Source organism: Rhynchophorus ferrugineus, unplaced genomic scaffold, assembly GCF_030347505.1.
Source record: "Rhynchophorus ferrugineus isolate W39M unplaced genomic scaffold, kcgeb_rfMv2 rfM9, whole genome shotgun sequence".
In the NCBI taxonomy this organism is placed as follows: Eukaryota; Metazoa; Arthropoda; class Insecta; order Coleoptera; family Curculionidae; genus Rhynchophorus; species Rhynchophorus ferrugineus.
The window spans coordinates 5,802,922-5,818,535 of NW_027472588.1; the positions used below are offsets into that span (position 1 = coordinate 5,802,922).

Below are 15,614 nucleotides of genomic sequence, written 5' to 3' on the forward strand. Positions count from 1 at the left end.
CAAGTCAAAATTATTATTAACCATTACTGTTTCCAGCACGAAGTACAATATATCAGCAATGAATTATAAAAAAATGTTCTGTCTAAAATAATCTAATCAATTGTTATCCTAACATTTACCTTTTTCTGTCAACTTTTGTTGTCATAACACTATTTTTGTTATCACTTTTCCATGAGTGACCGTTGGGTATATTGGTCCCATACCGAAATATCCATGTCTCCTCTAAATATATAAATCACTCGCTTCGTATGAGGACGGTTTTTTTTTTCGGTGAATTCAAGTTTATATTTTGGATCTTTGGAAAAAGAAAAATTCCTCAAAGGCTACCTGCAAGCCACCAGTATAACCATAGAGGAAGTCCATGGACCATTAACAATGTCTGCGATTTATTGCCCACCCAAACATAACAACAAAGCAGAACACTTTCAAGAATTCTTCAGTACGCTAAGTAATAGATTTATAGCCGGAGGAGATTACAATGCAAAACATTTAATGTAGGGTTCAAGATAATAACCTCAAAAGGTAGAGAACTACTAAAAGCAATAAAGACAGATAATTTACAACATATATCTACTGGTGAACCAACATATTGACCTTCAGACAGAAATAAAAAGCCAGATACTATAGATTTCTGTATTACAAAAAATATTGATACAAAAAAGTGTCATGCAGAATCAGGTTTTGACCTGTCCTCTGATCATTCACCAATAATAGTAACACTTTTTTCAAAAATTGCCATCAAAGATAAATCCCCTTCTCTGTGTAATAATAGAACTAACTGGTCCTCATTCAAAGAAAACTTAGACCGAAACATCTCTCCAAACTTGCAGTTACAAACTGAAATTGACATAGAAATGGCAGCAATAAGCATTACAGAAAATATACAGGAGGCAGCATACCCCGCAACTCCTAACAATGAAACATTTCCAAGAAAACATACACATATATCATGTACAATACAGAAAAAGATAGCAGAAAAAAGAAAGTTACGACGGAATTGGCAACAGCAAAGGACTGAAGAGAATAAAAGCAAATTTAATAGGGCAATAAAAGAGCTGAAAGAATTAATTGAAAATGAACAAAATCAAGGCAATCAAGAACCTTGACACCAACTGAGGCTACAGACTATACGTCGTGGAAAGCAACAAGAAAGCTTAAGAGACCCCAGCAGCATCACCCACCTATTAAAACAAGCGAACATAATTCGGCTAGAAGCAATAAAGAGAAGGCCGACATTTTCTCAAAACAGTTAAAAAAATTTTTTAAACCTTTCCAGTCTCAGCTACATAAAGATGACGAAAATAAAATTACTAGCTTTCTAGATTCGCCATTTCAAATGGACTTACCGCACGAGAAATTAACGGTCAAAAAAGTTAAGCAAACAATAATGACAGAAATTAATATTAAAAAATCTCCTGGTTATGACTTAATTACTGCTAAAATTTTAAAAGAACTATGAGAAAAGGGTATGAAGCTATTTATATTTAATGCTATGTGTCCTACCGGCCTATAAGTTTATTACCGATAATCTCGAAAGTTTTCGAGAAACTATACATCAAGAAGCTAAACTATATAATAGAAAAAAGAAAAATTATTCCAGAACATCAGTTTGGGTTTCGCAATAAGCATGGAACTATAGAACAAGTGCACAAAATAAACACTGACCTAAATGCCAAAAGATATTGTTCGGCTGCTTTCCTAGACATATCTCAGGCTTTTGATAAAGTATGGCATACGGGCTTGCAGGTTAAACTAAAGAAACTTCTCCATCATCCGGACTATCGGTTACTAAAATCGTATCTCACTGATAGAAATTTTATTGTAAATCAAGGCGATGAACATACCCAATTAAATCCCATATATTCAGGAGTTCCGCCAGGTAGTGTACTGGGTCTAGTACTGTATCTTCTGTATACGGCTGATCTGCCAACCACAAAAATAACTACTGTGGCAACATACGCAGACGACACAGCAATTTTGGCATCCCATGAAGATCCGGTCAAAAAACCTACAAACCCACCTGGATCAAATACAATTTTGTTTGAATACATGGTGCATTAAAGTCAATGAAACAAAATCCACTCATGTAACGTTTACCCTGCGTAGAAGAACATGTCCACCAGTGAATATTAATCATCGTCAACTCCCCCAAGCAGAGCAAGTTAAATATCTTGGTATGCACTTAGATCGACGCCTAACCTGGAAGAAGCACATACTCTCTAAACGGAAACAAATGGGACTAAAATTATATCAAATGTATTGGCTCATTGGGCGCAAATCCAAGTTATCATTAGATAACAAGGTGTTGCTGTATGAGTCTATACTCAAGCCTATTTGGTCATATGGAATCCATCTATGTGTTGCGTGCCATTGTTGATGCTCCGTACTATATTTCAAATAAAGTGATACAACGCGATATTCCTCTAGAACCTATAACGAGTGTAATTCAACGTGTTTGTGTGAAGTTATTCGAAAGAGTGTATCCCAATGTACTCGCTATCAGCTAAATATGCGACGTGATAGTGAAGTGCGTAAACTAAAACGTTTAACACCACCTGATCTGATTACTGGACATTTGCAGACTTCAGAATAAACTTTGGAATAAGACTAATTAATTAAGATAATATTTTATACAGAAGATCGCTTAATGAAGTGATTTTCTACATGCCATGTAAATATAATATAGACATAAGAAATACTTATTGCCTATAGGGCAGTTTGTGGAATCACAAAGAGCAAAAAAAAACTTTGAAGTCGGTGCCGAGTCTAAACAATATAAAAATAATAATATAATTTTGTGACACATACACAAAATTAAATTACGAACATAACAAATCTAATTTGTTGCTTGTACCGGCTTTAAAATGATAGTAAAGAGAGTGGTAGTAGTTAAAAGAATATTGAAATTAGATAAATAGGTTTAGGTATGTATTAAGCTAAATTGTGTATATATAGTAGAATATAAAATACATGTAGTAGATAAGTTAAACGAGATTTTTGTTTACTTGTATTCAGTTATTGCTACGACTAATATGTACATTATTATTTTAAAACGTTTTTTTTTCTGTACTAAAAATCTAAGTTTGATTATATTTTTTAATTTTTAGTGAGTTCCTTATTTATTTTTCGAAGTCGGTTCAATTTTTTGTTAGTTTTTGATATGAACAAAACCTAGTAGATTGGGAGATTCTCGAGTCGAATGAAAAGTGAACGATTTCCTAACAGATTTCACTAGCGAAATCGATATTTTAAATAGAAGAGGCAAGGAACCTTTCCGAAAAAAACATGGATGAAGACCGTCGTCCGAGGTCAGAACTGTGCCTGCCCACACGCATCTGTGTCGAGATTTAGTGAACAAGAAGAAGAAATATGTTCCTGAGTTAACTTAAGGGAAGCCAGAAAAAAACAATAACTATCTAAATCAAATTTTTCACCGAAACAAATAAAACGAACGCTGAAATACGAACAACCGTTATTATTTATTAGAGTTCCTTGGGAATTAAACACAATACGTGCGTACTAAAGACGTCAAAGAATATAATGAAAAACTATCATAACGTTAATAACGCACGAATATTTTTTCATAAATTCATTTTAATTCAAATTAAATTCAGCAGACAGCATAATTTATGATCAAAAATACAAAAATTCCTCTAAGAAAATTTTAATTTAAAATAGCTCGTTGTTTTTCTGGTTTCCTTTTTCGATATCATTAATATGGACTTGAATTTTTTAGTTAACCCTTAACCTCCAAAAGATGCGTCTATAAATCTGACAGCTGTCGGATCATTAGTTTGTGAATTATAGCAATTTGAGTGAAGCAACTTTTGTTATTGTGAAAAAAATGGATAAAAAGGAATTTCGCGTGTTGATAAAATATTGCTTTTTGAAAGGAAAATTCCAGTTTAAGCAAAAACTTGGCTTGATGCCGAGTTTCCGGACACTGCCCCAGGAAAATAAACCATCAAGTATTGGTATGCTAAGTCTAGACGTGGTGAAATGAGCACCGAAGACGGTGAACGCAGTGGACGCCCAAAAGAGGTTGTTACCGCCGAAAACATTTAAAAAATCAACAAAATGATTTTGAATGATCGCAAATTGAAATTGAATGAAATAGCAGACACTCTAAAGATATCAACCGAACGTGTACATCATATCATTCACGAATATTTGGGTCAGAGAAAGTTCTGTGAAAAGTAGGTGCCGCGCGAGCTCACTTTTGACCAAAAACAACTGTGAGTTGATAATTCGAAGCAGTGTTTGAATATGATCAAGCGTAATAATCCCGAGTTTTTCCGTCGATATGTGACAATGGATGAAACATGGCTCCATCATTTCACTCCGAAGTCCAGTCGACAGTCATCCAAGTGAACTGCTTACGATGAACCCGCTCCAAAGCGTGGGAAAACGCAACAGTCGGCTGGCAAGGTTATGATGTCTGTATTTTGGGATGCGCATGGAATAATTTTCATTGACTACCTGGAAAAATGAAAGACCTTCAACAGCGACTATTACATAACGTTATTGGACCGTTTGAAGGGCGAAATCGCAAAAAAACGACCGTATTTGAAGAAAAATAAAATGCTGCTTCGCCAAGGCAATGCACCCTGTCACAAGTCAGTGAAAATGATGGCAAAAATCTATGAATTGGGCTTCGAATTGCTTCCTCATTTACCGTATTTTCCAGATCTGGTTCCCAGCGACTATTTTCTGTTCTCAAATCTCAAAAGAAGGCTCGTTGGGCAGAAATTTTCGTCGAATGAGTAGGTGATCGTCGAAACTGAGGCCTATTTTGAAGCAAAGGACAAATCGTACTACAAAAATGGTATCGAAAAGTTGGAGGGCCGCTATAGTCAGTGTAGCAACCTTGAAGGGAATTATGTTGAATAAAAAAACTAATTTTAATGTGTTTTACTGATAACAGATGTGTTTATGGTAGGCCAAAACTCATCTCAAATGGTTGAACCGATTGAGAAGGAATGTTTTGTATGTTTCTGTTCAGTTCAGAATTGTTTAAATTGTTATGGTAGTATTTTGAACATAGAGTATCTGCTATTTCATTCAATTTCAATTTACGGCCATAAAAAATCATTTTATGAATTTTTTAAATGTTTTCTTCGGTAACAACCTCTTTTGGGCGTCCATTGCGTCCGGCGTCTTCGGTGCTCATTTCACCACCTCTAAACTTAGCATACCAGTCCTTGATTGTTGATTTTCCAGCGGCAGTATCCGGAAACCCGGCATCAAGCCAAGTTTCTGCTTCAACTGTAATTTTTCCCGCATGTGTCAGGCCGGGGAGTTTTCAATTGACCTGTTATATGATACCTGTAGGAAATGTTATTGTACTGTCTAAAAGATTTATGTGCACAGATCTGTGTGTAATTGTTCAGAATATACATGAGCATTTGTTTAAAATGTGTCAGGAAAGAAAGAATAAAAACTGTAGCAGATATGGCAAGTGCATTAAGGGGAATGCAGTGGTGAAATCCAGTTTTATCAAGAAAGATTTAAACAAGCATTAACAGAATAAACGAAGGAGAAATATAGTAATATCAAAATGATTTTACAAGGAAACACTGTACCTAAGGACCCAAAAATTAAGCATGAATGGTAAATATGCTCTCCAATGAATGTAAACTATATAACTTAAGTATACAATTGTTAATTAGGTGGAATAGACCTTCAGGGGATACAACTACAAACGCGCCAAGAACTCTAACTCATAGGTGGTATAGAAAAGTTTAATATAAATATAGTCAAACACAGGCTTAAAATACAAACTACTAACTGTGTACTTAATTGTAGCTTTAAGTCATTCAATAATATATGCATTAAATTCAATCTAATGTTAAAATAAATTATATTTGATAACAGTATTTTTGTTTAATTATTTTATTTAGATTAGAATTTTCTTGCATGTCATAGCCAAACTGAAATAAAACTCAAGAGTTGATACGGCAACATTGCGACATACTGACTTAAAAAATTAGATGACGTATGTACAAAATAATTTTCAATAGACTACATGAAAGGATTTGGCTGTTGTCTTTAACTCGTTTTTTTTTTAAATATTATCACATTTTCATAATTGAATAAATTTTACACTAATTGGCATCAGAAAGCCTTATTTAATTAATATAATGTAGGAGTATCTGCGACTTTATTTTCATAAATATAAATTAGTCATATTAACACATATATTAAAATGTCATTTTTATTAAATATAAGAAAGAAATACATTTAAAATATTAGTTGTTTCCATGTATCCCCATCATTTTTTCACTATAAAAACACATTTATTAAGAAAAATTTATACAATATGCATTAATCAAAGTTTTTCTTAATTCTTTACATTTTATTTGGTTTTCGTCCAGTAAGTATGGAAATATAATGTTTTCCTTTTCTCTTTGATTCTCCAAACAGTTAAAAGTAAAACCGACACTTGGGATATAACGTAGCAGCATCACCATAAGTTTTTAAATTTTTAAAACTGTTTTATGACAAACAAGAAAAATGGAATATATAAAATAATTAGAATAAATAGAAATCTGTTATTTTATGTAGAGAAATATCAAAAATGTAGAATTTAGGTTAGGTTGTTTGAGCTTACCACCAACAGATAATGCTAACCAAAATAAATGCACATAACTAATTTATTTATAAGCTTCAAAGTTTTATTTAAAAATACTTTTCATGTTTCACATTAGAAAACTCCTTTCAAGATCTGCCATCACTTTGTAGCGTACACAAAACTTTACCGTGTTGTGTATCAAATAACGAAATAGGAAACATGAAAGGCTTAAAGAACTACACAGGATGTCTTCAGTATTAACTCTTAAATTGACTGTAACTTGTTAGTCCAGAAATCCACTTCTTTGTAAACAATCAGAGTTCGCACATCACGTTGAGTTGTAGGCCTAGGTCAGACAAACCCTAATTGATTATATAAAAAATTACGGAGATCAAAATAAGACATTAAAAAAAACGTTTTAATTTCAAACTAAATGGTATCGTGCCATCTATTGATCTACCCCGTGTACCTAATTTTTATGCCGATACAGAAAACTGTAAAGTAATTTAATTTTCAGAATAATAGTTATTTTAGTAAATGTTTGCACTAATTTCAATCAATTAGTTGCTATTATTATTTATATTATGTAGTTAATGCACTTATTAATTTGTTGTAAAGAGTTTCTTTAATTAATTGTAATAAATGTAAGTATATAATTAAAATAATAGGACTGTCATTTTTGACAAAACGAATTAATGTATTATTATTTATGATCTGTAGTTTTGTTATCATTTAAGTACCCTGGGACTATAGAGTAAATTACTCTATGCCTGTGGCTTAAACTGTGAGTGCTAACATGGTGTTGAGTGTAACGGAATACACAAAAATTTGCACAGAATTGTGCAACGAAATAACACGTTCGCAACTGGAAATGCTTAAAAACCATTTCCGGTTAAAAATAAATTCGAGAAGAACTCTTTCCCGTATAGATACTGCCAGAGGCCTTTTCAGACTACTAGAAAAGAGAGATCTCTTATGTCCTGAAAATGAAACGACATTAAATGAAATCCGCTGTCTGGTGAAACCTAACAATTTTAAAACCCAAGAAACTATACAACATCCTATTGACAATAGATTACACTCAACAAGAGGTATTTTTTTGATTTATGGAATTATTCTTATAAGAGCTCTAGTAATTTTTTTTTTTTAGTTTTACCATCAGTACCAAGAAGCTTAATAGAAAAAGTTAATACAGTAATTAGATCAGAGATTGGCGCAAAATGGAAAGAGTTTGCTAGAGCTTTGTCAATCACAGAAGGTTATATTGACAGGCTTGAAAGCCAACATAGAGGCAACATAAGTGATATGGTTCAGGAAATATTAACATTTGAACACGAAAGAGATTTCCCCAATATGGATCTATGGCAAATAAGACTGAAACATGCTTTAGAAGAAGCTCGTAGGAAAGATTTAAGTAGAAGAATTGACAATATATTGATCCTTAATAGTATTTGAAAATTCATTAAAAAATTTTAATTTTTTTATAAGCTTGTAATTCTTACTGTTACATTTTTAAATCTCTATAATACTCAGTTATATTTCTCTTTCTCTCTTAATCTTTCCGTTACTTTGTATAGGTTACTAAACCAAAATGCATAATTTTTTAATTTTTTCAAGATTTATATGTTGAGTCAGATTAACTTTTAGGCAATTTTTGATATATGTATTTGTATGTATAGTATTTATTGTAATATATTTTACTGAAATATTCTCACTGGTTTCACTTGAATCATTTTAATTTGGCAATTGGTTACTAAGCAATTAATCTATAACCTGATAAGATTATGAATAATATATCATATTTATTATTAAGACAAAACGTATTTTAAAGCACACCAACAACTAAAAGGAATTTCTTAAATTTGCCTATTGACACTCGAAGCGGAGGTTTCTTCGTATAAAGCCATTAAATTTGGGAATTCATTTATTTTAAATTGTGATTCTCTCCTACTGTGTCTGAGAGGTAATCAACAAGTAATACAAACAAGAGTTAGTTTTACAAGTTATTCGAGACACAAATCAATCGATGCACTTTCTACATAATCTGCGTCGATAGTCGTAAAAAATATTTGCACGAAAGCATTTGACAAAATTTTCGTATCAAAATCCTCGTAAGAAATTGAAAGTTTATTATACTCTTTTATGCAACCAATAATACATCAATTTATTTTTTATATTTACTATGGCAACATATAAATACTAATATTTCATTAGAAGTTAAGTAACAAAATACTAATAAATATTTAAAAAAATTAAGCAAAATTTATTTAGAATAATGACTGTAAGTATATCTTTCTTTGGGTTTTTTCATTACGATATGTACAAATTTTGTTTTATAGTTTTTAGATTATTTTATATAGCAATTTATATCATATAATTTCATTTGTATGAATTATATAATTTTAAGTATATTTATTTACATCGCCTCTATGAAGTTTAATTTCACTACTGATTTAACTATATATGATATATGATGTCTAGGGAATTTTTTTTATAGAAATAGCACTGTTGCCATTTTTGGTGGCAAGACGATTTTTGATGACAGTATCATTTTTTCTTAGACGTTTGGAACAGTACCTCTCGTGAAGATGTCTACTAATTCTTTGGATATTGAGGTAAGATTTCAATATTATTATTATATCATTTTTTTATGGCAAAAATCGGTGAAGGTTTTATTTAGAAAAATTGATTTGTTTATATATATTAGACCATATGAATAGGAAAACTGACAGCCATATTGATTTAGAATCTTGTTTTTCTTTTAGAGCGATAAAAACGATTACAAGGATGATAATGAAAATATTTCAATGGATTACTCAATAAAGCACCCGTTACAAAATTGCTGGACTCTTTGGTATTATGAAAACGATCGGAACCAATCCTGGGAGAAAAATCAGCGAGAAATTGCTTCATTTGAGACTATAGAAGATTTCTGGAGGTAAATTAGTTATTGAAAGCGGTCAAATAACCTTATAGCTTTTCTTTTTCTGTTAGTTTATACAATCATATCAAACCTGCTAGTGATCTTAAGCAGGGTACAGATTACTCGTTGTTCAAGAAAGGCATAAGGCCAATGTGGGAAGATGATGCTAACAAAAGAGGTGGAAGATGGCTTATTAGTTTAGAAAAGAAACAAAGGAATAATGATCTGGACAGATACTGGTTAGACATTGTAAGTATTGTTAAATGAAAATAGTGTTCTGATATTCAAGTTATAGCTTATTAAAAATTTTGTGACTGAACTTTCCTATCAAAAATGTAAATGTTGTTTCTTTTTAGATATTGTGTCTAATTGGTGAAGCTTTTGATAATTCTGAAGATATCTGTGGAGCTGTAGTAAATATACGTTACAAAGGAGATAAAATAGGTAAAATAACTAGAACTAATGTCATTTAGGACATATTAAACAATATGCATTTTTGTAGGAGTGTGGACTGCTGATGCTACAAAAGGTGCAGCTGTAATGGAAATAGGAAAGAAACTTAAAGACCGCCTTCATATCCCACCTCGCGTTACTATCGGTTATGAGATCCATAAAGACACCATGGATAAGACTGGCTCTAGTTCTAGATACTCTTATAACGTTTAATGTTAAGAGTTACATATATATTGGATTGTTAGCCTTTACGAAAATTTTGATATAACTGTATTATTAAAATTGGCATACCTGGGTGTATGCCTATATTAATATTTATTTAATTATAAAAGATTTTGTTACTTTCTGTTATTAATTTTACACCTGCAATTAAAATAGAATTAAATAATTTTTTTAAATAACATTTTTGGAATTTTGTTGTGATGTATGTTTGTCGAAAGGGTCCTGGTTGTGTTGTGATTCTGGTGTTGATAATTGTACCAAGAATATTTCCAGTATCGGTATGAATTGAAACTAGTTATTTGTATGAATGAAATAATAAGTGATCTTATTAACTATCCTTATTTGGATAAAAGTAAATTATATATTCAATGACCAACAAAGAAACATTATATTTAGAATGAAATTTAAACAGTACAGTCACATTAAGTTTATACAAATAAACTTTCAGTGGCAATTGATTTTGAGCATTATGTTTATTATATTTCTGCAATAGGAAACGTGTAAGAATTAATTTCACAAAAAACAGAAACCCCAACATAATTTAGAATTTTTCTGTATGCGTTTTAGTTTAAAGCCAAAAAAAACATAAGTGTGACTTAACAAAATGTATATAATTAAGAAAAATTGAAATAAGCAGCATTATAATTTGAAGTAAATATTAACGGTCTAGTAACATTAAATTTCTATAAATAAACTTTTAGTGTGCTATGGATTAGAAAAGTCAAAAGAAACTGACAATTTATTTTAAGCATCATGAGTATTACATTTGTGTCACAGAAAACCTATAATTCACTTAAAAAGGCAGAACACAAAATAAATTAGAATTATTCTGTATTTGTTAGTTCAAAGCTAGGAGAGTATATTATGTTGGATATGTAAATAATTGGGTGGGTGCGCCTACAGTTGACGTCCTCTGACGATGTATATATGGTTGCATAGCCGATTAGTAGTTTCCTGTAAATTATAATAAGCTATACGGCGCATGCTCGTACTAATGCCATCCGGACATGATGAAGATCCCGCCATCCTGATTCATTCTGTGTTGGGGCTTTGGCCGGTATGTTTGTCGAAATAAATAGAGAGAGACTCAGTTGAATCCAGTGTTTTAATTGCCCAAACACCTTCACCAAATCGATTCTACACAATCGGTCCAATAACACTTTGTAATAATCGCTGTTGCCATCCGACTGTTGCGTTTTCCAACGCTTTGAAGCGGATTCATCGTATGCAGTCCACTAGGATGACTGTTGATTGGACTTCGGAGTGAAATGACGGAGTCATGTTTCATCCATTGTCACATATCGACGCAAAAACTCGGGTTTATTACACTGGATCATCTTCAAACAGTGCTCCGAATCATCAACTCGTCGTTGCTTTTGGTCAAAAGTGAGCTCGCGCGGCATCCACTTTGCACAGAGCTTTCTCATACTCAAATATTCGTGAATGATATGGTGTACACGTACAGTTGATATCTTTAGCGTGTCATTCAATGTTTGCTATTTCATTCAATTTCCATTAACGGCCATTCAAAACCATATTGTGGATTTTTTAAATGTTTTTGTCGGTAACAACCTCTTTTGGGCACCCACTGTGTTCATCGTCTTCGGTGTGATTGATTGTTGATTTTCCTGAGGCAGTGTCCGAAAAACTATAATTTTTCTCTTCAAAAAGCAATATTTTATCAACACGCGAAATTCCTTTTTATCAATTTTTTTTCACAACAAAAGTTACTTGACTCATAATGCTATAATTCACAAGCTAATGATCGGACGGATGTCAAATTTATACACGGATCTTTTGAGGGTTAGGGCTAATTAAAAAGCATATGGACTTAATTTTAGTAGCGCCATCTATGTGGGGGATATTTTAATTGACCTGTTATTTATGATATTTTTTGAAATCAAATATAATTTATTTCAATGATAAGAAATGTAGGAGGTTGTATGAAAAAAAATACTATATCACTGTGTCATTAGAAGGGTCAGTTCTTTCATTGAAACAGCAAGTGAAAGTGAAATTAAGAATAATTGCAATACATTAATGAAAATCACAGTGCCATTTTCTTCATATATATTTTTAATGGATTAAGCTAGAGAATAAAAAACATATGTTCAATTGTTTTGTTAATTAAGTAACTTTGCTGTATTTAACGCGATAGAAAATAGGTAGGTGGGTAGGAAAAATGACACAACAAATGAAAACACTATTTGACAAAAAGTTTATTATGGAATAAAATATAACAATATCCCTAGAAGCGAAGCCCTGTACTTGTGTCAATTTTAAGTCAGGAAAGCATATTGAACATTCCAAATTGTTAATAAAATTTGAAAGTTACAGTGTAATAACAGTTTTAGTTGTTAATAATAATAACAAGTAAGTTTCTAAACAATAAATTCAATTAATAAAAAAATCTATGTAGCACCAAATTGCCCTTTATCTCAAATAACGGTATACAAGCTCTATACAAGTTCTATATATCTACATGTAACCTCTTCACCTAAACAGAGCTTTCGATACATCGGACATAGCCTGTCTGTTGAAAATCTCATATTTTGGTGAGTCGGTTTATCTACAGCGATTTTTAATAATCTTAAAGCGAAATTAAAAACTATATTAAAATATATTTTTGATTGATTTTTTTTTGAGAATAATGGTAATAAAATATTATCTTAAAATATATTTTTTTTCATATATATATTAATATTTCGATTGAACAATTATTTATATATGATAATATGTATCAGGGTGTATTAATAAATATAGCAGTTTGTTGTATTACATTCTTATTCAATATAAAAATGATTTAATGGGAGCTTTACTATGTTGTGATTTTTTAAAGCCATTCCGATGATGAGTTGTGTGGTATAATGTGTGCGTGTCGAGAGTCTCTTTTATTACGGGTATTTTTTTCTACACGGCGGTTGACTGATTGTTTGGAATATTTGTATGTATGTATCGATTTAGAAAGTGGCAACCTTGTCGTTCATTCTACAGCTTTAAAATAAAATCGACTATCTGCGGCTCCTATTAATTTAACGTTTACATCAGTTTCTGTTTAGCACATTCGGGACAGATGATGTCGTCTTGATCTGTGATGAATCCTCGGCCAACTAAACTTGTACGGCAACTAGCGCAGAAGAAGCAGTCATTGTGCCAATGACGGTCTTCGAAGGAAATGAACTGGAACAAAAAAGTTATAAATAAAATTCTATTTATGTGAACTAGGTTGTAATTTTTTCCACCATCTAATTTATTTAATTATTATTTATATTTCATTAAATATATATTACTCTACCTATATTTTTTAATTCTACTAATCAATCCAAAAATATTTTCAAAAACGGTAATCAAATTTTAAAATTATTGATATTCTTCATATTCTTGAAGAAGGAAGACTAAGACTGACATATTTTATTCATTAAAGTATCTATTATTGAGGAAATGCATTTATTTTGGCTGGAAAAACATTTTCACCAGCAAAAATAATAAGGAAAGAATAAGATACACAATATAACCAATATTTGAACTTAAATTTGAAGAATTTTCTAAAATGTATTTGAACTACTTAGAAATAACAGAAAACACTTTAAATAAAAGTGATGATAAAATGATAAAACCAGGGGTAGTATATAATAGGGATGCCGAAAAATACCTATATTAATCATTTTAATAAACTTTAAAGGTTAACTTAAACCAATTTTAAAGGTACTTTAATTGTTTTAAAAATATCGATATTTTTCCGTGGTGCCCGACACCCCACTATATAACCTGTTTATTTTAATTTTTCATTGATTTTCGTAAATTTACTTCAATTCATAACAAACATGTTTATTAGCAATGTTTTTGATAAGTAAATATACAAAAATTATATAAGTAAAGCATTTCAAAAGGAATATTAAATTCGTAGGCAGTAAATAAGAAGACTTGTGACATTTGAAGTAATTTTGACAAATGACAAAAAGAATTATACCAAAACTAATATTTTGGCTGGAAATTAGTTAATTTTCATTAAATAAATCGGTAAAATGAATAATATTGATATAATGAACTGCTGAAACGAATAATAAGGCAAACTGTACTCACTTTGGTACCACCAATTCCAGTGATTGGCCTGTTGCACGCGAAACAACGTTTGGCGAATAGTTCACCGAAACATTCCGCACAGTACGGTTTTTCATCACGACTGGTGAAACGTTCACCGGCAAGGCTCTTTTGGCAATTTGTACATGTGAAGCATTCACGATGCCATGGTTCGTTCTTGTAAGTGACGCCTCCGCTGGTTATAACCTAGAAAAATTAGATTCCTTAGAATTCAATTTATATGCGTCAAAATTCCATGACATTTTAATAATCAAGCATTAACATCTTGATCGCTCGGCTGGTTGTATACCTCTTGAAAGAAACTATTCTGAATTCGAAATAGGGTACAAATTCTCACCTTATTACATTTGATACATCTAGTAGCGTATTTGTCTTCGTAACATTTGGCGCAATAAATTTCTTGTTCCCTAGGGATGAAACTCTGTGTGCCGATAGGAACTTTGCACACGCAACAGCAGAAACATTTTTCGTGCCACTGCCTAGTTTTGTATTCCATTTTCTTCGTTCCTAAAAATATATGAAATATATTAGACAGGTCATTACAAAATTATTTAAATTAATAATGACATTTTTTAAAAAGCTAATAACAAACGACTTATAAAAACGACTACAATCTTTAAAAGAAACAAGTAAAATATAAATCTAAGACAGTCTAAATATTATTTTTAAAGGATGTATGATAGAATATGCATGATATAACCTATATTTTCTTATACGAAAAAAAGTTAAAAATATAAAGATAAATTTAAATAATAAAATACTTTTTAACACTATGATATTTTAATGAAATAAGTACAGATATTAGTGTGAACTTGATATCAACGTTTTTTATTAATATTATGTTTAATTGAAATACGTTATTATTTAGTAATTAATTATCTAGAGCCACTTTAATATCGTTCTACATTAATACAGAAATTAATTAATATTAATTAGACTTGGCTTATATTTAATAGCATATTTCTAGTATATAATATGGCAAAATCAAGTATTTTTTTATTACAACCGAATTTGGAATGAAAATAGATTGCAAATTTATAGTTAGTTCATTGTGGGTTCAGCTATATAAGTAATTACTATGACGCCATCAGTGTTTTGGGAACTATATATCTGTTAGCATAATCATTTCTTATGGTAGTTTATTATTATGAAGCATGGGTTGGTCTAAACTATATAAAAATATATAAGTAACCGCATTTCGAGCTCATTGTCTTATTTAGTCGAGTTTTATTTATAAAATAGGCATCACAGTTCATTATATTAAGATATGTATGCCACAGGAATTAATATAATATGTTTTTTTATATTACACTAATCTATTATAACAAAAATATGTTATTTTTA

The 15,614-nt window shown here is 31.0% G+C and overlaps 3 protein-coding genes and 1 long non-coding RNA gene across 19 annotated transcripts in view; 2 read left to right on the forward strand and 2 right to left on the reverse strand.

Annotated features, from left to right (window-relative positions):
• Positions 1 to 223: 223 nt before the first annotated feature.
• Positions 224 to 2,164, reverse strand: LOC143201977 (uncharacterized). Its single transcript, XR_013007058.1, has 3 exons — positions 1,845 to 2,164; positions 1,666 to 1,788; positions 224 to 327 (listed from the first exon to the last, which is right to left on the reverse strand). It is a non-coding gene; the product is annotated as an uncharacterized LOC143201977 (long non-coding RNA).
• A 4,923-nt stretch (positions 2,165 to 7,087) lies between these two features.
• On the forward strand, positions 7,088 to 8,281 carry LOC143201972 (uncharacterized). The gene is made up of 3 exons (XM_076413227.1): positions 7,088 to 7,215; positions 7,292 to 7,662; positions 7,722 to 8,281. The coding sequence occupies exons 2-3, from the start codon at positions 7,368 to 7,370 to the stop codon at positions 8,024 to 8,026; spliced, it is 600 nt and encodes a 199-aa protein (XP_076269342.1). The 5' UTR covers positions 7,088 to 7,215; positions 7,292 to 7,367; the 3' UTR covers positions 8,027 to 8,281.
• A 472-nt stretch (positions 8,282 to 8,753) lies between these two features.
• LOC143201971 (eukaryotic translation initiation factor 4E-1A) lies at positions 8,754 to 10,288 on the forward strand. The gene is made up of 6 exons (XM_076413226.1): positions 8,754 to 8,852; positions 9,069 to 9,186; positions 9,337 to 9,509; positions 9,566 to 9,743; positions 9,851 to 9,938; positions 9,997 to 10,288. The coding sequence occupies exons 2-6, from the start codon at positions 9,160 to 9,162 to the stop codon at positions 10,158 to 10,160; spliced, it is 630 nt and encodes a 209-aa protein (XP_076269341.1). The 5' UTR covers positions 8,754 to 8,852; positions 9,069 to 9,159; the 3' UTR covers positions 10,161 to 10,288.
• A 2,076-nt stretch (positions 10,289 to 12,364) lies between these two features.
• The window catches only part of Lmpt (four and a half LIM domains protein limpet), a 146,388-nt gene continuing 143,138 nt past the window's right edge, over positions 12,365 to 15,614 (reverse strand). For all 16 annotated transcript variants that reach the window (XM_076413213.1, XM_076413214.1, XM_076413201.1 and 13 more), the window contains 3 exons: positions 14,608 to 14,777; positions 14,253 to 14,456; positions 12,365 to 13,349 (listed from right to left, as the gene is read on the reverse strand). In XM_076413213.1, coding sequence (XP_076269328.1) covers positions 13,209 to 13,349; positions 14,253 to 14,456; positions 14,608 to 14,777 — 515 coding nt within the window. In that variant the 3' untranslated portion in view covers positions 12,365 to 13,208. The remainder of the gene's footprint in view (positions 13,350 to 14,252; positions 14,457 to 14,607; positions 14,778 to 15,614) is intronic.